Genomic DNA, 16,995 nt, shown 5'->3' with positions numbered 1-16,995 from the left:
GCACAAGTGCTATGTGGCAGCATGAGCAGGTGGGATGGCAGAGCTGCATGTTGCAGACAGGTGCACATGCCACCTGCTGCCAAGCTCCAGGTGACTGGATGTCGTGCACCCCGGCAAAGACTCTCTGAAATCAGGTGCCCAGGGCACATCCACCTCAAAGCAAAAGGGAGGAAGAAGCCAGATGTACCCCCCTTCCCCAAACAACAAAAACAATGGCCTCCAAGATGCGGGACAGTGGGCATGATGGCCACTAAGACGTGGGACAGCGGGCATGACGGCCACGGGGAAACGAGGGAGGTGAGTCTGTCACTGCCCCGCCGGCTGCCTGTGGTTTCCCTGATGGTCCCTATGTGCATGGAGGGGACCCCCGAGCAGAACCCAGGGGTCCCCCTGAGTTCAGGGGGCAATGCTGGGAGGGAGTCTGAGGAGGCCTGCGGCTGGAGCTGACAGCAAGGTCACAGGAGCAGAGAAGGTGGCCAGAGACAGAGCTCAGAGATCTGCAGAGGTGCCCTCGGGTGTGCAGCAGAGAACTGGTCGAGGCAAAGTGGGGCGAAAAAGACCCAAATCCACAGTGGGGAAGAGGGTTACAAGGGACAATCCCAGGGACTCACACCAGAGTGAAAAACCCTCATAATTCATGGAGCATCAGGGACTCCTGAGGGTTTTACCTCAGCAGTGGAGAAGATTAGCCCAAGGCCTGTAAAGGACTAAATACTAAAAACCTTCTGCTTTGTGGGCCATAAAGTCTCTGGTGCAACTACTCAAGTCTGTTATTACTGCATAAAAGTTGACATTGACAAAGTAAATGAATGGGAGTGACTTTCCAATAAAACTTTATTTACAAAATCAAGTGGTGGGCCAGATTAGGCTTGCCCTAGAATGAACACGGCTCTGGTCCAGCTCACAAAGCTTAAAAGTAAGATCCTAAATGGATCAAACTGTCCTAAGTAACTTAACTATATCCCAGAACAAAGCTCAAGAAGATTTATAGAATACAAAAATATCCAGCATGCAATAACCTCAAACTCACAAAGTCTAGCATCCATGCAAACAAAAATTACTAGGCATACAAAGAAGCAGGAAAATATGGCTGGGTGCAGTGGCCCATGCCTGTAATCCCAACACTTTGGGAGGCCAAGACAGGAGGATCGCTTGGGCCCAGGAGTTTGAGGACAGTCTGAGCAAATTAGTGAGACACTATCTCTACAAAAAATAAAAAATTAGTTGAGCACGGTGGCATATGCCTGTAGTCTCAGCTACTTGGGGGACTGAGGTGGGACGATCACTTGAGCCTGGGAGGTTGAGGCTGCAGTGAACCATGATCATGCCACTGTACTCTAGCCCAGGTGACACAGTGAGACCCTGTCTCAAAAAATAAAAATGAAAATGAGAAAAAGACCCAAAAGTAACATAGTTAAAGATGACAGAATTAACCAGACATTAAAAGAGAAACTGTAACCAAATGTAATGTGAAAGGACATTAAAAGAATTAAAATAGGCCGGGCACGGTGGCTCAAGCCTGTAATCCCAGCACTTTGGGAGGCCGAGACGGGCGGATCACGAGGTCAGGAGATCGAGACCATCCTGGCTAACATGGTGAAACCCCGTTTCTACTAAAAAATACAAAAAACTAGCCGGGCAAGGTGGCGGGCGCCTGTAGTCCCAGCTACTCGGGAGGCTGAGGCAGGAGAATGGCATGAACCCGGGAGGCAGAGCTTGTAGTGAGCCGAGATCCAGCCACTGCACTCCAGCCTGGGCGACAGAGCAAGACTCCGTCTCAAAAAAAAAAAAAAAAAAAAGAATTAAAATAGTTAATAGGACATTAAAAGAATAACTGTAACCAAATTCCATATACTTAAAAAAAAAAAAAAAGGAAAGATTGCAACTGTTAAGTAAAGATGTACAAAACACATTTTAAAAGATTCAAATTGAGGCTGGGCATGGTAGCTCACGCCTATAATCTCAGCAGTTTGGGAGGCCAAGGCAGGTGGATCACCTGAGGTCAGGAATTCGAGACTGGCCCAGCCAACAAGGTGAAGCTCCATCTCTACTAAAGATACAAAAAATTAGCCAGGCGTGGTGGCGGGTGCCTGTAATCCCAGCTGCTTGGGAGGCTGAGGCAGGAGAATCACCTGAACCCAGGAGGCAGAGGTTGCAGTGAGCTGAGATTGCGCCATTGCACTCCAGCCTGGGCGACAGAGCGAAATTCCATCTTAAAAAAAAAAGGAAAGAAAGAAAAGAAAAAGAAAAAAAAGATTCAAATTGGATTTCTAGCAATGAAAACCACAGTGTCTGAGATGGAAGAAGCACTTGATACAATTAACAACAGTGGAGACATTACAGAAAAAAAAAGACTAAAATGTAGCAGTAGAAACTATCCAAAAGGAAACACACAATGGAAAAGACTAAAAATCACAAGTGAGCTGTGGGAACAGCTTCAAGGTGCCTGAAATACAGGTATGGGCGTCTGCAAAAAAAGTCTGTGGAATCACATAGGGGGACACTGCAAAGATTTCAAGAAAACATGGGTATATATTTTCCAAATGTGATGAAACTGCAAACCCACATATCTAAGAAGTTCAATGAATCCTAAGCATAAACACAGAAAAAAACAAACAAACAAAAAACACTACATCAAGCCACATTATGAAACTGCCTAAAACCAGTGATAAAGAATATTTTAAAAGCAGTGGAGAAAAAGGTTACATACAGAGGAACAAAAATAAGAATGACAGCACACTTCTTGAAACCAAGTGGGCCAGAAGACAGCAGAACAGCATCTTTAAAGTCCTGAGGCCAGGCACAGTGGCTCACGCCTGTAATCCTAGCACTTTGGGAGGCCAAGGAAGGTGGATCACCTGAGGTCAGGAGTTCGAAACCAGCCTGGCCAACACGGTGAAACCCCATCTCTGCTAAAAATACAAAAATTAGCTGGGCATGGTGGCATGTGCCTGTAATTCCATCTACTTGGGAAGCTGAGACAGGAAAATCGCTTGAACCTAGGAGGCAGAGATTGCAGTGAGCCAAGATCGTGCCACTGCACTCCAGCCTGGGTGACACAGCAAGACACCATCTCAAAATAAAAAAAAAAATAATTTTTTTTAAAAAAGTATTGAAAAAAAAAGTCGAGAATTCTATCACCAGCAAAACTATCTTTGAAAAGTGAAGGCAAAATAGACTTTCAGACACATAAAAGTCAAACGTTGAAAGAAGACCAGGAGTAGTGGCTCACGCCTGTAATCCCAACACTCTGGAAGCCAAGGTGGGAGGATCCCATGAGCCCAGGAGTTAGAGACCAGCCTGGGCAACGTAGGAAGACACCATCTCTACAAAAAGTAAAAATAAAAAAGTATCCAGGTGTGGTGATGCACACCTATAGTCCCAGCTACTCAGGAGGCTGAGGCAGGAGGATTGCTTGAATCTAGGAGTTTAAGGCTGCAGTGAACTGTAATTGCGCCACTGCATTCCAGCCTGGGTGACAGAATCCTGTCTCTTAAAATAAAAAAATTTAAAAAAAAAAGGAAGGAAGAAAGAAAGAAAGAAAAAGCTGAAAGAATTAATCACCAACAGGCCTGCAACAGAAGAAAAAATAAAGTCCTTCAGGTAGAAGGAAAATGATACCAGATGGAAATCTGGATTTGTACAAAGGAATTAAGAGCACCAGAAACAGTTACTACATGGATAAATATAAAAGACTTTGTTCCTGCAGGGAATGGTGGCTCACGCCTGCAATCTCAGCACTTTGGTTGGCTGAGGCAGGAGCATCACTTGAGGCCCAGAATCTTTGACCAGCCTGAGCAACATAGACCGTTTCTACAAAAAAAAATTTTTTTAATTAGCCAAATGTGGTGATGCATGCCTGTAGACCAAGCTACTCAGGAGGCTGAGGCAGGAGGATTACTTGAGCCCAGGAGTTTGCAGCTTCAGTGATGGATCTTGGCTCACTGCAATCTCTGCCTCCCAGGTTCAAGCGATTCTCCCACCTCAGCCTCCCCAGCAGCTGGGATTACAGGCATGCACCACCATGCCTGGCTAATTTTTGTATTTTAGGTAGAGATGGGGTTTTGCCATGTTCCCCAGGCTGGTCTTGAACTCCTGAGCTAGACAATCCGCCTCCCTCGGCCTCCCAAAGTGCTAGGATTACAGGTGTGAGCCACTGCACCTGGCCTGCTGTAAGGTTCTTACGTCACATGAAGTTGAAGTTTAATGTATACTGTAGCAAGATAAAGATGTTTACCACAAACCTTAAAGCAGCCACTTAGAAACAAAAACTAAATATAGCAGTTACAGCTAATCAGCCAATAAAGGACATAAAATGGAATCATAAAAAATAATCAATAGAGGTAGAAAGAGGGGGAAAAGGGAACAAAGAACAAATGAGACAAAGAGGAAACAAACAGCAATATGGTAGATCTAAAGTCAAACATACCAATAATGACATTAAATATAAATGGCATAACATTCCAATTAAAAGGCAGAGATTATTAGATTAAAAACAAATCCCATCTATATGCTGCCTATAAAACATACCATTAAACACAAGAACACAAATTAATTAAATATGTTAAAAGTAAAAAGATATGAGGCTGGGTGTGGTGGCCCAGCACTATGGGAGGCCATGGCAGGTGGATCACTTGAGGCCAAGAATTTGAGAACAGGCTGGCCAACATGGTGAAACCTCATCACTACTAAAAATACAAAAATTAGCTGGGCTTGGTGGTGCAAGCCTGTAATCCCAGCTACTTGGGAGGCTGAGGCACAAGAATTGCTTGAACCTGGGAGGTGGAGGTTGCAGTGAGCCAAGATCATGCCATTGCACTCCAGCCTGGGCAACAGAGAGAGATTCTGTCTCAAAAAAAAAAAAAAGTAAAAAGATGGGAAAAGATATGCTAATACTAATCAAAAGAAAGCTGGAGTAGCTCTCTGAGTATCAAAGTAGATTTCAGGGCAGAGAATATTGCCCAGAAAAAAAGAGTAACATTCCAAGAGAAAATTATAATTCTATATGTTTATATACTAAAAAACAGAGCTTCAACATATATGAAACAATAACTGATAACTAAGAAAGGAAAATAGACAAAGTCAGAGCTATAGCTGAAGTTATTTCAACATTCTTCTTTTAATAAGCAATAGAACAAATAGAAAGAAAATCAGCAAGAATATAGTAGTCTGAGATAACCAATTAGACCTGACATTTACAGAACATTCCACCCAATAATGGCAGAAAACATTATTTCTCAAGTGCACACAGAACATTCACTAAGATAGACCATATTCGGGGCCATAATACAACTCTCAATAAAGGAAAACAATTTAAATCATGAAGTATGTTTTCTTATCACAATGGAACTCAATTAGAAATCAATGGCAAAGTACTAATTGGAAAATTCCCAACTATTTGGAAACTAAATAACTCCCATGGTTCAAAGGAAAAATCATATAATCTACTTCTAAATAATCCACAGGTCAAAGGGGAAGTCAAAATGGAAATCAGAAAGTATTTAGAACTGAATGAAAATTGAAAAACAGCATATATACCAAAATTGTGGGATGCAAACGAAGTAGTGCTAGGAGTGAAATTTATAGCATTTAAACAACTATATTAGAAAAGAAGAAAGGTCTCAAATCAAAGACCTAGGCTTCCACCTTAAGAATCTGAAAAAAAGGCCGGGCACGGTGGCTCATGCCTATAATCCCAGCACTTTGGGAGGCCAAGGTGGGTGGATCACCTGAGGTCAGGAGTTCGAGACCAGCCTGGCCAATATGGTGAAACCCCATCTCTACTAAAAATACAAAAAATTAGCTAGGAATGGTGGCATACGCCGGTAATCCCAGCTACTCAGGAGGCTGAGGCAGGAGAATCACTTGAACCCAGGAGGTGGAGGTTGCAGTGAGCTGAGATCACGCCATTGCACTCCAACCTGGGGGCCAAGAGCAAAACTCTGCCTCAAAAAAAAAAAAAAAAAAAAAAATTGAAAAAAACATTTTTTTGAAAAAAAATTAAAATAAATAGAAGAAAGGAAATAATAAAGCCCCAAGCAGAAACCAATGAACTAGAAAACACAAGCAAAAGGGAGATCAATGAAACCAAAAGTTAGTTATTTCAGACGATCACTAAAATTGATACACTTCTAGACAGACCATTCAGAAAAAAAGGCAGATGACTCGGGTGAAATCCTTGTTCTGCCCCTTCCCAGCCGTGTGGCCTTGAGAAGTTCTGTTTTATTTTTCATCTTTCAGAGGCTCACTTTCCTCATTGACAAAATGGAGAAAATAAATTCATCCTCAAAGCTGTTGTAAGAATCAAAAGCTTTTTAAGTAGTTTCCCCAGGACAATGCTACACACACTGGGAAAAAGGAGACAGCAGCCCTACACTGTCAGCCCTACACTGTCAACCCTACACTGTCAGCCCTACACTGTCAACCCTACACTGTCAATGTTTCTCAAGTTTCTGTACATTACGACGTTTTGACATCTTACAAGACCTTTCTGGCTGTGGAGAGACTGCCTTCAGGGTTAGGCAAGTCTTAAGAAACAAAAGCAGCCCTAAGTGTGTCTCTGATATGCCAGCTAACCCCTCGGGAGCCATCCTTCCTCCATCTGCCTGGCCTGCACCCCAGGAGGCAAGATTTTTCTGCCTTACGCCTGAAGCCCACCACAATTCCTCCAACTGCCAGTCCTAAGCTGGTCACCTTTCTTCACCTTGCCTTTATCTTGAAAACCTCAATAAAGGCTGTGGCCTAAACCACAGCTTTGGCTTCTCCTCCTGGCCACCCTGGTGTCCTCTGACATGGCCCTACATGGCATGCTGTGCCTCCTGTCTCTAGGACCTGTGAGTACAATAAACCGGTTTTCTTCCTGAACCTTTCTTGGTCTCCCCTTGTGGCCGCACCTGACTCACCATCTCATAAAGTAATACGAAACAAGTCTCTAAGAAACATGGGGTCTCTAAGCAGTTCCCAAACTTTGACTTCTTTTTTTTTTTTTTTTTTGAGACAGAGTCTCGCTCTGTCGCCAGGCTGGAGTGCAGTGGTACAATCTTGGCTCACTATAACCTCTGCCTCCTGGTTCAAGCGATTCTCCTGCCTCAACCTCCCGAGTAGCTGGGACCACAGGCACACGCCACCACATCCAGCTAAGTTTTGTATTTTTAGTAGAGACGGGGTTTCGCCATGTTGGCCAAGCTGGTTTCGAACTCCTGACCTCAGGTGATCTGCCTCCCTCAGTCTCCCAAAGTGCCGGGATTACAGGCGTGAGCCACCGTGCCCAGCTTCCAATCTCTGACTTCTAAGGTGATCCGATGAATCCCCTGGGCATGCGCTGAAGAATACAGATTCTGATTCGGACATCTGGGGTGGGGGCCTGAGATCCTGCCTTTCCAGTAAGCTCCCAGGAGATGCCTAGGGCCCAGGCTGCTGGTCCCAGGCCACACTCTGAGTCTCAAGGTTTAAGATAACAAAGCATAGGCCGGGAGCAGTGGCTGAGGCCTGTAATCTCAGCATTTTGGGAGACCGAGGCGGGCAGATCACTTGAGGTCAGGAGTTCGAGACCAGCCTGGCCAACATGGTGAAATCCCGCCTCTACTAAAAATACAAAAATTAGACTGGTAAGATGGTGGTGCACGCCTGTAATCCCAGCTAATTGCGAGGCTAAGGGGGCACAATCGCTTGAAACCAGGAGGAAGGTTGCAGTGAGCGAAGATTACACCATTGCACTCCAGCCTGGGCAACAGAGTGAGATACCATCTCCAAAAAATAATAATAAGAAGAAGAAGATAACAAAGCGTTTTCACTATTTCACGGACAACTGAACTAAAGCTCAGGACCTTCGGAAGCTACTCTGCAAGTCTAAGCCCAGGCCAGGCTGGGACTGGAAGCTGGACATCTCCACTCTAAACCCAGTGTCCTCTGCACCCTACGAGGCTCTCAGTGTTCACCACGGCCTCAAGTCTGCTGAACAGGATCCAGGGAGAGACCACAGGGAACCGACCAGCCTGGGCAGGAGGAAGTGACTCAAGAACTAAATCCAGCCACCCTCTCTCTCCTATGGCTGTTGGATTTTGCAGCCCCCCAACATCAAGGCCAAGCTCGGGCTGTTCTGAGCTTAATCTGTCCCCTCAGCTCTGAGAAGGTTCGGAGTCACCTAGACTTCCTGACCTTCCTGGGTGTGCCCTCGTCTCTGGGCCTCCCTGCCCGGTGCTCAGCCAGGGGACCTGTGCCCATCTTGGATGTACTGAGAAGAGGCTTCCACCTCCTCCAGGGCGGTCCCTCACCTGCTGACAGGCCTGCTGCTCCTCCCACAATGCAGCCCTCACCACCCCTTTCTCAGAGGACCCTTGGTTATCTGTGGCTCAGCCTGCAGCCTCCACCCCTGAAGCTGAAGTTGGACCCCAGCAAGTTGCACGATTCAAACAGAGCCTGTCGGTCTCCGTGGAATTTGCTTTCTCTCCCCAGGACGGGCCAGTAGACTGGGTTTCTCCACCTTGGCACCACTGACATTTTGGGCCAGATCACTGTTTGCTGTGGAAGCCTGTGTACTGTCAGGGGTTGAGTGGCATTCCTGGCCTCTCCTCACTAGCTGCCAGCAACTGCCTTGCCTGGTGGTATCCACCAAAAATGTTTCCCAACATTGCCAAATGTCACCGGGGGCAAAACTGCTTCAGGGTAAGAACTACCAGAGCTGGCCAGTTCTCAGCTCTGGCTGCATCAGAACCCACCGAGTTTGGTTCGGAGTTTTAAATGTCCCAGAGTTTGGGTCAGGGGCGGTGGCTCATGCCTGTAATCCCAGCACTTTGGGAGGCCGAGGCGGGCAGATCACTTGAGGTCGGGAGTTTGAGACCAGCGTGGTCAACATGGTAAAACCCTGTCTCTACTAAAAATACAAAAATCAGTCGGGCGTGGTGGCATGCGCCTGTAATCCCAGCTACTCAGGAGGCTGAGGCAGGAGAATCACATGAACCTGGGAAACGGAGGTTGCAGTGAGCCAAGATCACATCATTGTACTCCAGCCTGGGCAACAGAGCGAAACTCCGTCTCAATCAATCAATCAATCAATCACATGTCCCAGAGTTTGGTGTGGTGTTTCATATGTCCCAATGCTCAAGTTACACCCAGACCAATGACATGAGTCCCTCTGGGAGTGGGACTCAGGACTCCCCAAGTGACCCCAACCTGCAGCCAAGGTTGCATACGATGTCAGCCAGAGGTCCCTCACCTGTCGTGGCAGACCAGACCAGCCCGTGGCTGAGCCGCACACCAAGGGGCATCTCAGGGTGGACGGGAGGCATGTGGCCCCGCATCAGCTTCAGCACCAGCAGCAGCAGCATGCAGACCAGCCCCAGGACGGCATCACCTACCCTGTGGACAGGCAGAGGACTGGTCACCACCCAGCTTGGCCCAGGCCTCCTGTTGACTCCAGCGTCTTGCTGCTGCTTAAGCTGGGAGGCGCCAAGAAGCTCCCAGGGGAGGCCCAATGCCCAGGCTGGCCCCAGACGATGGCGAGTTTCAAGGCTTAAGGAAATAAATCACTTTCAATATTTTTGCTGTTTCACAAACACTTAACTAAAGCTCAGGAACCTTAGCAAGCTACTCTGCAAGACTAAGCACAGGCCAGGCTGAGATTTTTCTCCTAAGCTTTCTCCTAACCCATATACATCCCTGTTCTACTTCAAAATTCAATTCAAAATTCAGCGTACACAGGCTTGTGCAGGACGGGCAGTGGAGAGGCCTGGGTCACAATGGCGGCGGGGTGACATGCTCACATTTTCACTCCCGAAGCTCTCTGGGACTCAAGTCTGTGGCACAGGATCTGCTGAGTGACCACAAGGAACAGGACCAGCCTGAGCAGCTCTCTGCAGGTGGCTCTAGAACTAGAACAGGTCTGCCACACCCACAGCCTGCGGGCCATGTGCAGCCTGGGAGAGTTCTAAACGTGGCCCAACACAAATTTGTAAACTTTCTTAAAACATGATGAGTTCTTTAGGTGATTCTTTTTTCCAGCTTATCAGCTATCATTAGTGTATTTTATGTACAGCCCAAGACAATTCTTCCTGTGTGGCCCAGGGAAGCCAAAAGATTGGACACCCTGCTCTAGACATTCTAGAAGGCTTAGGACTAAACAGTCAGTCAGGCTCCTTTTCCCTCTGACAGTCCATGATGTTCTCTAACTGGTCAGGCTCCATAATCACTGCTCCCCCATCCGGCCGACCCCTGCCCACTGGTGCCTCTGAAGGGTAAGGAACCCACTGGCTTCCAGCTGGGTTCAGCCGCTGGGAAGCTTTAGCAGCAGGTCAGGGGGAGGGGAAGATGGTCCAGGATCGCCCCCACTCCCTCCAGGCCACAGCACTGGGCAGCCATCTCTACAGGTCCCCCAGACCACTTCCTCCTCCAGTCCCTTCCAGCCAGAGAGGTGGAGAGGTATCCCACCTTCCCGCTGGATGGTCTGGCAGGGAGGTACCCCTCATCAGAGGCTTTTTTTTTTTTTTTGGAGATGGAGTCTCGCTCTATTACCCGGGCTGGAATGCAGTAGCATAATCTCAGCTCACTGCAACCTCCACCTCCTGGGTTCAAGTGATCCTCCTGCCTCAGCCTCCCGAGTAGCTGGGACTACAGGCACGCACCACCACACCCAACTAATTTTTGTATTTTTAGTAGAGATGGAGTTTCACCATGTTGACCAGGCTGGTCTTGAACTCCTGACCTAAGGTGATCTGCCCGCCTGGGCTTCCCAAAGTGCTGGGATTATAGGCATGAGCCACCATGCCCGGCCATCAGAGGTTCTTTAAACCACCTGAGGGAAGTGCTTGGGTCTCCTCATCTCTCATCACAGCCTCACCTGCCGTCCCTGCGGCAACTGTGTTCTGTCTGTGTTAGCTGCCCCATGCCCTGTGTTCTCGTCCTTCACAAATCACAACCCGGGAGAGACACGCTGCCTTCTTTTTCTTTACCCAGCCTCTTCCCATTCCTGTCCCCCAAGAAAGCTCTGTGGAGAGAGGAACACTGCCTCTCGGCTCCCCGGAGCAGAGCTTCTCGAATTCTCCCCTGTGCACAGACCATGGGCCTCCTATTAAAACAGTGGCTCTGGGCCGGGCGCAGTGGCTCAAGCCTGTAATCCCAGCACTTTGGGAGGCCGAGACGGGCGGATCACGAGGTCAGGAGATCGAGACCATCCTGGCTAACACAGTGAAACCCCGTCTCTACTAAAAATACAAAAAACTAGCCGGGCGGGGTGGCGGGCGCCTGTAGTCCCAGCTACTCAGTAGGCTGAGGCAGGAGAATGGCGCAAACCCGGGAGGCGGAGCTTGCAGTGAGCTGAGATCCGGCCACTGCACTCCAGCCTGGGCGACAGAGCGAGACTCCGTCTCAAAAAAATAAAATAAAATAAAAAACAGTGGCTCTGACAGGGCAGGTCTGGAAAGGGCTGAGAGTCTCATTTCTTGCCAGCTCGCAGGTGCTGCTGAGGGGCTGCTCTGGGGACCCGTCTGAGCAGCCACCAGCCGTGGAAACTGAGGTGGGGGCTGGCAGAGGAGGTGTGGGAGGAGGAGCTTCCTTACAGGAGGGAGGAACAAAGCCCGGGGTACCTGGTCTCTGCGATCCTGAGGAAGGTGTGGTACACCTGCAGGAAGAACTGCCTGGAGATGTTCTGTAGTCCCAGCAGGTTCTGTCCAAACACAGAGATGCTCATCAGAGGCCCTGCCCCCAAACCAAGGCCATCTGGCCCCAGCTCCCCGCCCACCTGCCCCACAACCCCCATCCCAGACCCTCATTCCCGGGGCCCATCTTAGGGGCTCAGGGGTCCATCTGCCCACTCCCAACGCCCCCTAGGGCAGGAGATCAAAGCTACCCTCGGGGGACACAGTACTTCACAATTACTGGGTCAGTGATATGTTTCTCTAAATTACTTTTCTCATAAAAAACAATGTAGGTGACCCCATAGCAGGCAGCCGGGTTCTACAGCTCGATGGCCAGGGGCCATGGGCTGCCCAGCCCCACCCCCCATTGGCTCGAGGCAGCTGGGTGGCCAGGCCCCCTGCAATGTAGACCCTTGCTGCCACTGGCTTGAGAATACTTCCGTCACTAGGTGCCCCGCCACCCCCTAGCCCTGCCGCTGCGGAATCTTCGCGGCACGCAGATGTGGAGGGCTCCCAGAGCCTTCAAGAAGCCGGGCTGGGGAATCCTCAGCCAGGGAGAAATCTCCCCACCATGATGCCAGCTCTCAGGGGTCCTGGGCGGGGGAAGGCACTCCATCCTGTGTTTCAGTTTAGTTTTTTTTTCTTTTTGTAGGGGGTGGGTCTTGCTTGCTCTGTGGCCCAGGCTGGATTTGAACTCCTGGGCTCCAGTGATCCTCCCACCTCAGCCTCCCACGTAGCTGGGATCTACAGTGCAGGCACAGCTTGTGCTTTAGTTCTTTACGTCGCCTGAGACTTGACAGGAGTCAGAGGGGAAAGTCGAGGCCCAGGCTCCCAGGGCCACAGGCTCAAGGACCCTGCCCTAAAACAGCTGCGCACGGGGTGGGTGGGGTTAGGACATCCTGGTGGGCGGCCTCTGGGACTGCTGGGGTAGGGGCTTCTGTCCTGAGCATGTCAGGGGACGCCCTCCCCCCGGATGGCTGCAGAGTCCCTGCGCAGGGCTAGAGTTGCCAAGTATGAAGGCCTGAACAAGGCACTCTCCACTCTCACTGCGATCCTAAAAAGAACATTCTTGATACCAAAAACGATGTTTCCAGAATAAAGAACAACCATGCCCTGAAACAGCATTTGCCAAGCTAACCCTGAGAGATGCGCGTAGATAACGTACAAATCACACTCACCCACACCTAAGTTGGTCTCTCCTCTCTAAAATGGAAATAATGACACACCTACCTCCCACGGGTGTGCTGAGAATTACACACGGAGAGTGTCTTGCCCAGTGCCTCGCACGTAGCAAGAGTGCAAAAAGTGTCTATTCACACACGCATTCTCACATACGCACACTCTCACATATGCACACTCTCTCACATTCACACACTCACATACACTTTCACACACTCACACACCCTCTCACATACTCTCACACTTTCACACTCACATACACACTCAACCACACACACTCACATACATACACACACACTCACACACTCTCACACACTCACACACACTCTCACATACTCTCTCTCACACTCTCACACTCACACACTCTCACACTCACACACACTCACTCACTCTCACACTCTCACACTCACACACACACACACATATTCTCCTGTCCTTGGTCTTCTCATTGGTACCTCTATCAGGGAAAACTGTCTCAGGCTAGCCTGGAGCAGAGCCTGGCAGTGACACAGGGTCAGGAGGCAGCATGTGACCCTAGTCTGTCATGAGGGCCGCACAGCCCCATCTGTGGAATTGGGCTTACTTCACACACACGCAACTGAGCACCTCCCTACTGCAAAAGCCCAGTGCTGGGCGGCCATGGCTGGGAGAAGGACAGTTCCTGCCCTCGAGGAACTTACAACCCAGCAAAAAGAGAATAAATTACACCCTCAGCTGATGACTGACTTTAGAGCTTCTTACAGATGTTTTAAAAGGAAATATAAAATGCATGGCATTGAAGAAATATTAAACAGAAACCGGGGGAGAAAAGGCACAGAACTAAACCATCTAGCTAAATTAGCATAGGGAAATCATTTGCTTGTAGAAATTCTAGCAGCGTGCCCGTGACCGGTGGGGCCTGCTGGATGTGCCCAGTGCAGGGAGAACAGAGCCACGTCACAGAGCCAGCCAAGCACACTGGCACAGAAACTCGGGCAAGAGCAGGGGGATGGAATTACCGGCCCCCAAGTTACCCGCTGTAAAATCCAACCATCACGCAACATCCCTCCCGGGGGGTCATTTATTAACAGGAGACCCGTGAGAGCACCGCGTGCTTCTTAACCCACAGAGGACAACCTGAAACAGCAAGACGTCCACTGACCACAGGGGTCAGGACTGGCCTCGGTCCTGCTCCCGCTATCTCTGAGCCAACAAGCAGCAGCCAAAGAGCAGTGTCCTGGGTGGGCACTGTGCCTACCTTGATCTGTCCAAAGCCAATGGTGACTGTAGCAGCAGAGGTGAAGCCTTTGATGACGGGGCAGGAAATGAAGTCCAGCAGGAACCCTGGCCGGCCAAGAGGGAACACCAAGCTGGTCCCAGCTCCACCCAGTCCCAGAGGATGAGGGGAGATGTGAGCTAGGGGAGGCGGCACGGGTGGGATTGGGGAACAGATACTGCAGCTAAGGACTGGGGGTAACACACCCTGCTTGGCTGTTCTTGGAGAGCAGAAAAGGGAAACTGGGGTCTGAGGCCACAGGCACTTCTCCAAAGTGTCCTGGCCTCTAAGCAGAAAAGAGTAGATTAAAGGCCAAGTGTCCCACCCCCTCTACCACCCACCCACCTACACACCAAAACACACACCCACACCCACACCTCACTCATACATACATACCCACACCCCCATGACACACACACACACCCCCACACCCCCACGACACACACACACACACACATACCCACACCCCCACGACACACACACACATACCCACACCCCCACGACTCACACACACACACATACACCCACCCCCACGACACACATGGGGATAGACCTTGAAATGCAAACAAGGAAATGCTGAGGTCAAGGGCATCCCCTTGGCAAGAAGGTAGAGCCTCACCCAAATGCAGGACCCCCATGGCCAGCTGGATGCAGCCGGACAGGAAGGCCAGCAGCACAGCATAGGCAGGCTCGTGGAAGGTGTAGAAGGAGACCAGGAGGGACATAATGGCGGTGGGTCCCAGAGTCACATCCTGGGAGGTGCCCAGGAAGAAATAGACGAAGCAGCCCACGAAGGCAGAGTAGAGGCCGTACTGTGGGGAGAGGCGGCGGTGAGCACGCAGGAGGCCGAGGCCTGTCCACCAGGTCCCTAGTGTGTGCGTCCAAGCACGGGATCTGTGGGTGTCAGCTGTGTCCCGGGCACCCAAGCACGCACAGGTGAGAGGTGCACCACCCTGCCCTGTGGGTGGACCCGCGGTGATCAGGAGGTCACTTCTTCAGCAGCACCCAACTGGGGGCTCAGGGTGCAGACAGCAAGGCAGAGGGTTGGTGCAGGCCCGTGTGCTGTGTCCAACTCTGAGGAAACATTCTTTTTTTTTTCCTGAGACAGAGTCTTGCTCTGTCACCCAGGTTGGAGTGCAGTGGCACAATCTTGGCTCACTGCAACCTCTGCCTCCCGGTTTCAAGCAATTCTCCTGCCTCAGCCTTCCCAGTAGCTGGGATTACAGGTACCCGCCACTGCGCCTGGCTAATTTTTGTATTGTTAGTGGAGACAGGGTTTCACCATTTTGGTCAGGCTGGTCTTGAACTCCTGAGGCCTCCGTGAGTCATCTCACTGGCCTCTTCATAACCAGCTCAGTGTCTGTGTGTGCCAAACAGGCATAGGAGCCTGGATCAGCCCAGAGACAGTCATGCGTCACACACTGTAAACCAAAGGTTCCTTGGCGCCCAGGGGCTGGAAACCCGGAATCTGCTGGCGTCTGGGATTGATACTGTGTATTCTGCTTCTGAGATGTGGCTGGCAGCAGGGTCAGACACCTCACCTGGGGTGGGAGTCCAGCCACTTCAGCATAGGCCAGTGCCTGGGGAATGGCAGTGAGGCCAACTGAGAGACCGGCGATGAAATCCATCTTCAGCCACTGCAGGGAGTAGCTCGGCAGCCACGCCAGGATGGGCAGTCTTCTCTGCACAGCCGCAGGCGAGCAGCAGCAGGCGCTGGAGGCCATCCCGGGGTGGGAGGACCTGGCCTGACCCAGAGCCGTCACCGAAGAAGGCATCTCCACGGTAGGGCTGGGGGGTGCAGGTGACATAGACCAGCAGTGAGCGCGTGGCCTTTGAAGAACCCGGCAACACTGGTCAGGGTCGATGGGTGTCAGGAGGGGTCACTATGGGTCTCCCCTTCCCAGGGGGACTGAACCAGAGGCTCTGAGAGGAAGCCAACAACATGCACAAGACTGGGACTGGGCCAAGACTGGAGGGCCCACCCCATCCCTCATCACTCTCTCTCCCTGAATCCCCCCCGTGCAAATCCTGGGTGCCTTCTGTCCCTTCATCCTCAACTCTCCCAGATAAGAAACTGATAAGTGATTTCTTATTGAGAAGTCTGAAGACTAATTAATTAAGCTCAATACTTCTGGCCCCTGGAGAACCGGCTTCCTTTGCCTTTTTTCCCCTCTCAGGGAATTTAACGGGGAGAGAAGCAGGGCCCGCGGGCGCACCCTAGGCTGGCGGGGGGTGCGGGTGACAGCCGGGAGATCCGGAGGGGTTCCGAGGTTTTCCAACTGCGCACCAAGGCGGGCTCCACCCACTACGGTGGACTGCGGCGCTCGTGGGGGGCTTGGGGGGGGGTCCTCGGCTCCTGAGGCCAGGCCTCGCTCAGCCCCCACCTGTGGCTTTCAGAGTCCTGGAATTCTAGTTGCTTCTGTGAGGACATCAGAGGCGCCCGGTTAATTCAGGTGCGCAGCATCTTCCAGGGCCCCGGCGCCAGCGTACAGAGCTGCCACCCCCACCCCGCCACGCCCCCGGCCGCTCCGGGCAAAATCCACTGCCCAGCCCCCGGCCCCGCCCACGAGGCCGCTGGCTCCGGATCCTGGGGTCCCCGGAGGAGACCCCGCGCCACCTGACCGTCCGCGGTCCCTTGGCCCCGAGCAACGCCGAGGGCCGCGGCGACCGGGTGGGGACGCGGCGGGGGAGTGGTCCCCACGAGAGGCCCCCGCACTTTCGGACTCCGCACTGGCCCCCGCGTCGGCTGCCCCGGGCGACCCCGGCCACTGTCCGCACCCCCCGCCCCCGGTCCCCGCTCGCCGCCCTTGCGGGCCACGGACTCACCCACTCGTCGGCTTTGCAGCTTGGGGGTCTCCTGGCGTCGCCGCTGCCGGGTCCGCAGGAATCGCCTGGGACAGGCCGGGGCGGGGTCTGGCGCGCTCGTGACCG

General features: G+C 51.2%; 1 protein-coding gene across 8 annotated transcripts in view; it reads right to left on the bottom strand.

Moving 5' to 3' along the window:
- Window positions 1–16,990, bottom strand: part of SLC26A11 (solute carrier family 26 member 11) — a 32,273-nt gene extending 15,283 nt beyond the window's left edge. For 3 of the 8 annotated variants that reach the window (XM_017951052.3, XM_031657847.1, XM_009191415.4), the window contains exons 1-7: window positions 16,891–16,990; window positions 15,606–16,483; window positions 14,684–14,876; window positions 14,271–14,279; window positions 14,047–14,132; window positions 11,580–11,659; window positions 9,215–9,357 (exon numbers count right to left, since the gene is read on the bottom strand). In XM_017951052.3, coding sequence (XP_017806541.3) covers window positions 9,215–9,357; window positions 11,580–11,659; window positions 14,047–14,132; window positions 14,271–14,279; window positions 14,684–14,876; window positions 15,606–15,872 — 778 coding nt within the window. In that variant the 5' untranslated portion in view covers window positions 15,873–16,483; window positions 16,891–16,990. The remainder of the gene's footprint in view (window positions 1–9,214; window positions 9,358–11,579; window positions 11,660–14,046; window positions 14,133–14,270; window positions 14,280–14,683; window positions 14,877–15,605; window positions 16,484–16,890) is intronic. The other 5 variants (XM_009191412.4, XM_009191414.4, XM_009191413.4 and 2 more) reach the window with 5 other exon arrangements.
- Between the last annotated feature and the right edge of the window lie 5 nt (window positions 16,991–16,995).

This window comes from Papio anubis, chromosome 17 (genome assembly GCF_008728515.1).
Source record: "Papio anubis isolate 15944 chromosome 17, Panubis1.0, whole genome shotgun sequence".
In the NCBI taxonomy this organism is placed as follows: Eukaryota; Metazoa; Chordata; class Mammalia; order Primates; family Cercopithecidae; genus Papio; species Papio anubis.
The sequence above is the reverse complement of the archived record's forward strand: the minus strand, read 5'-3'. Positions and strand labels throughout refer to the sequence as shown.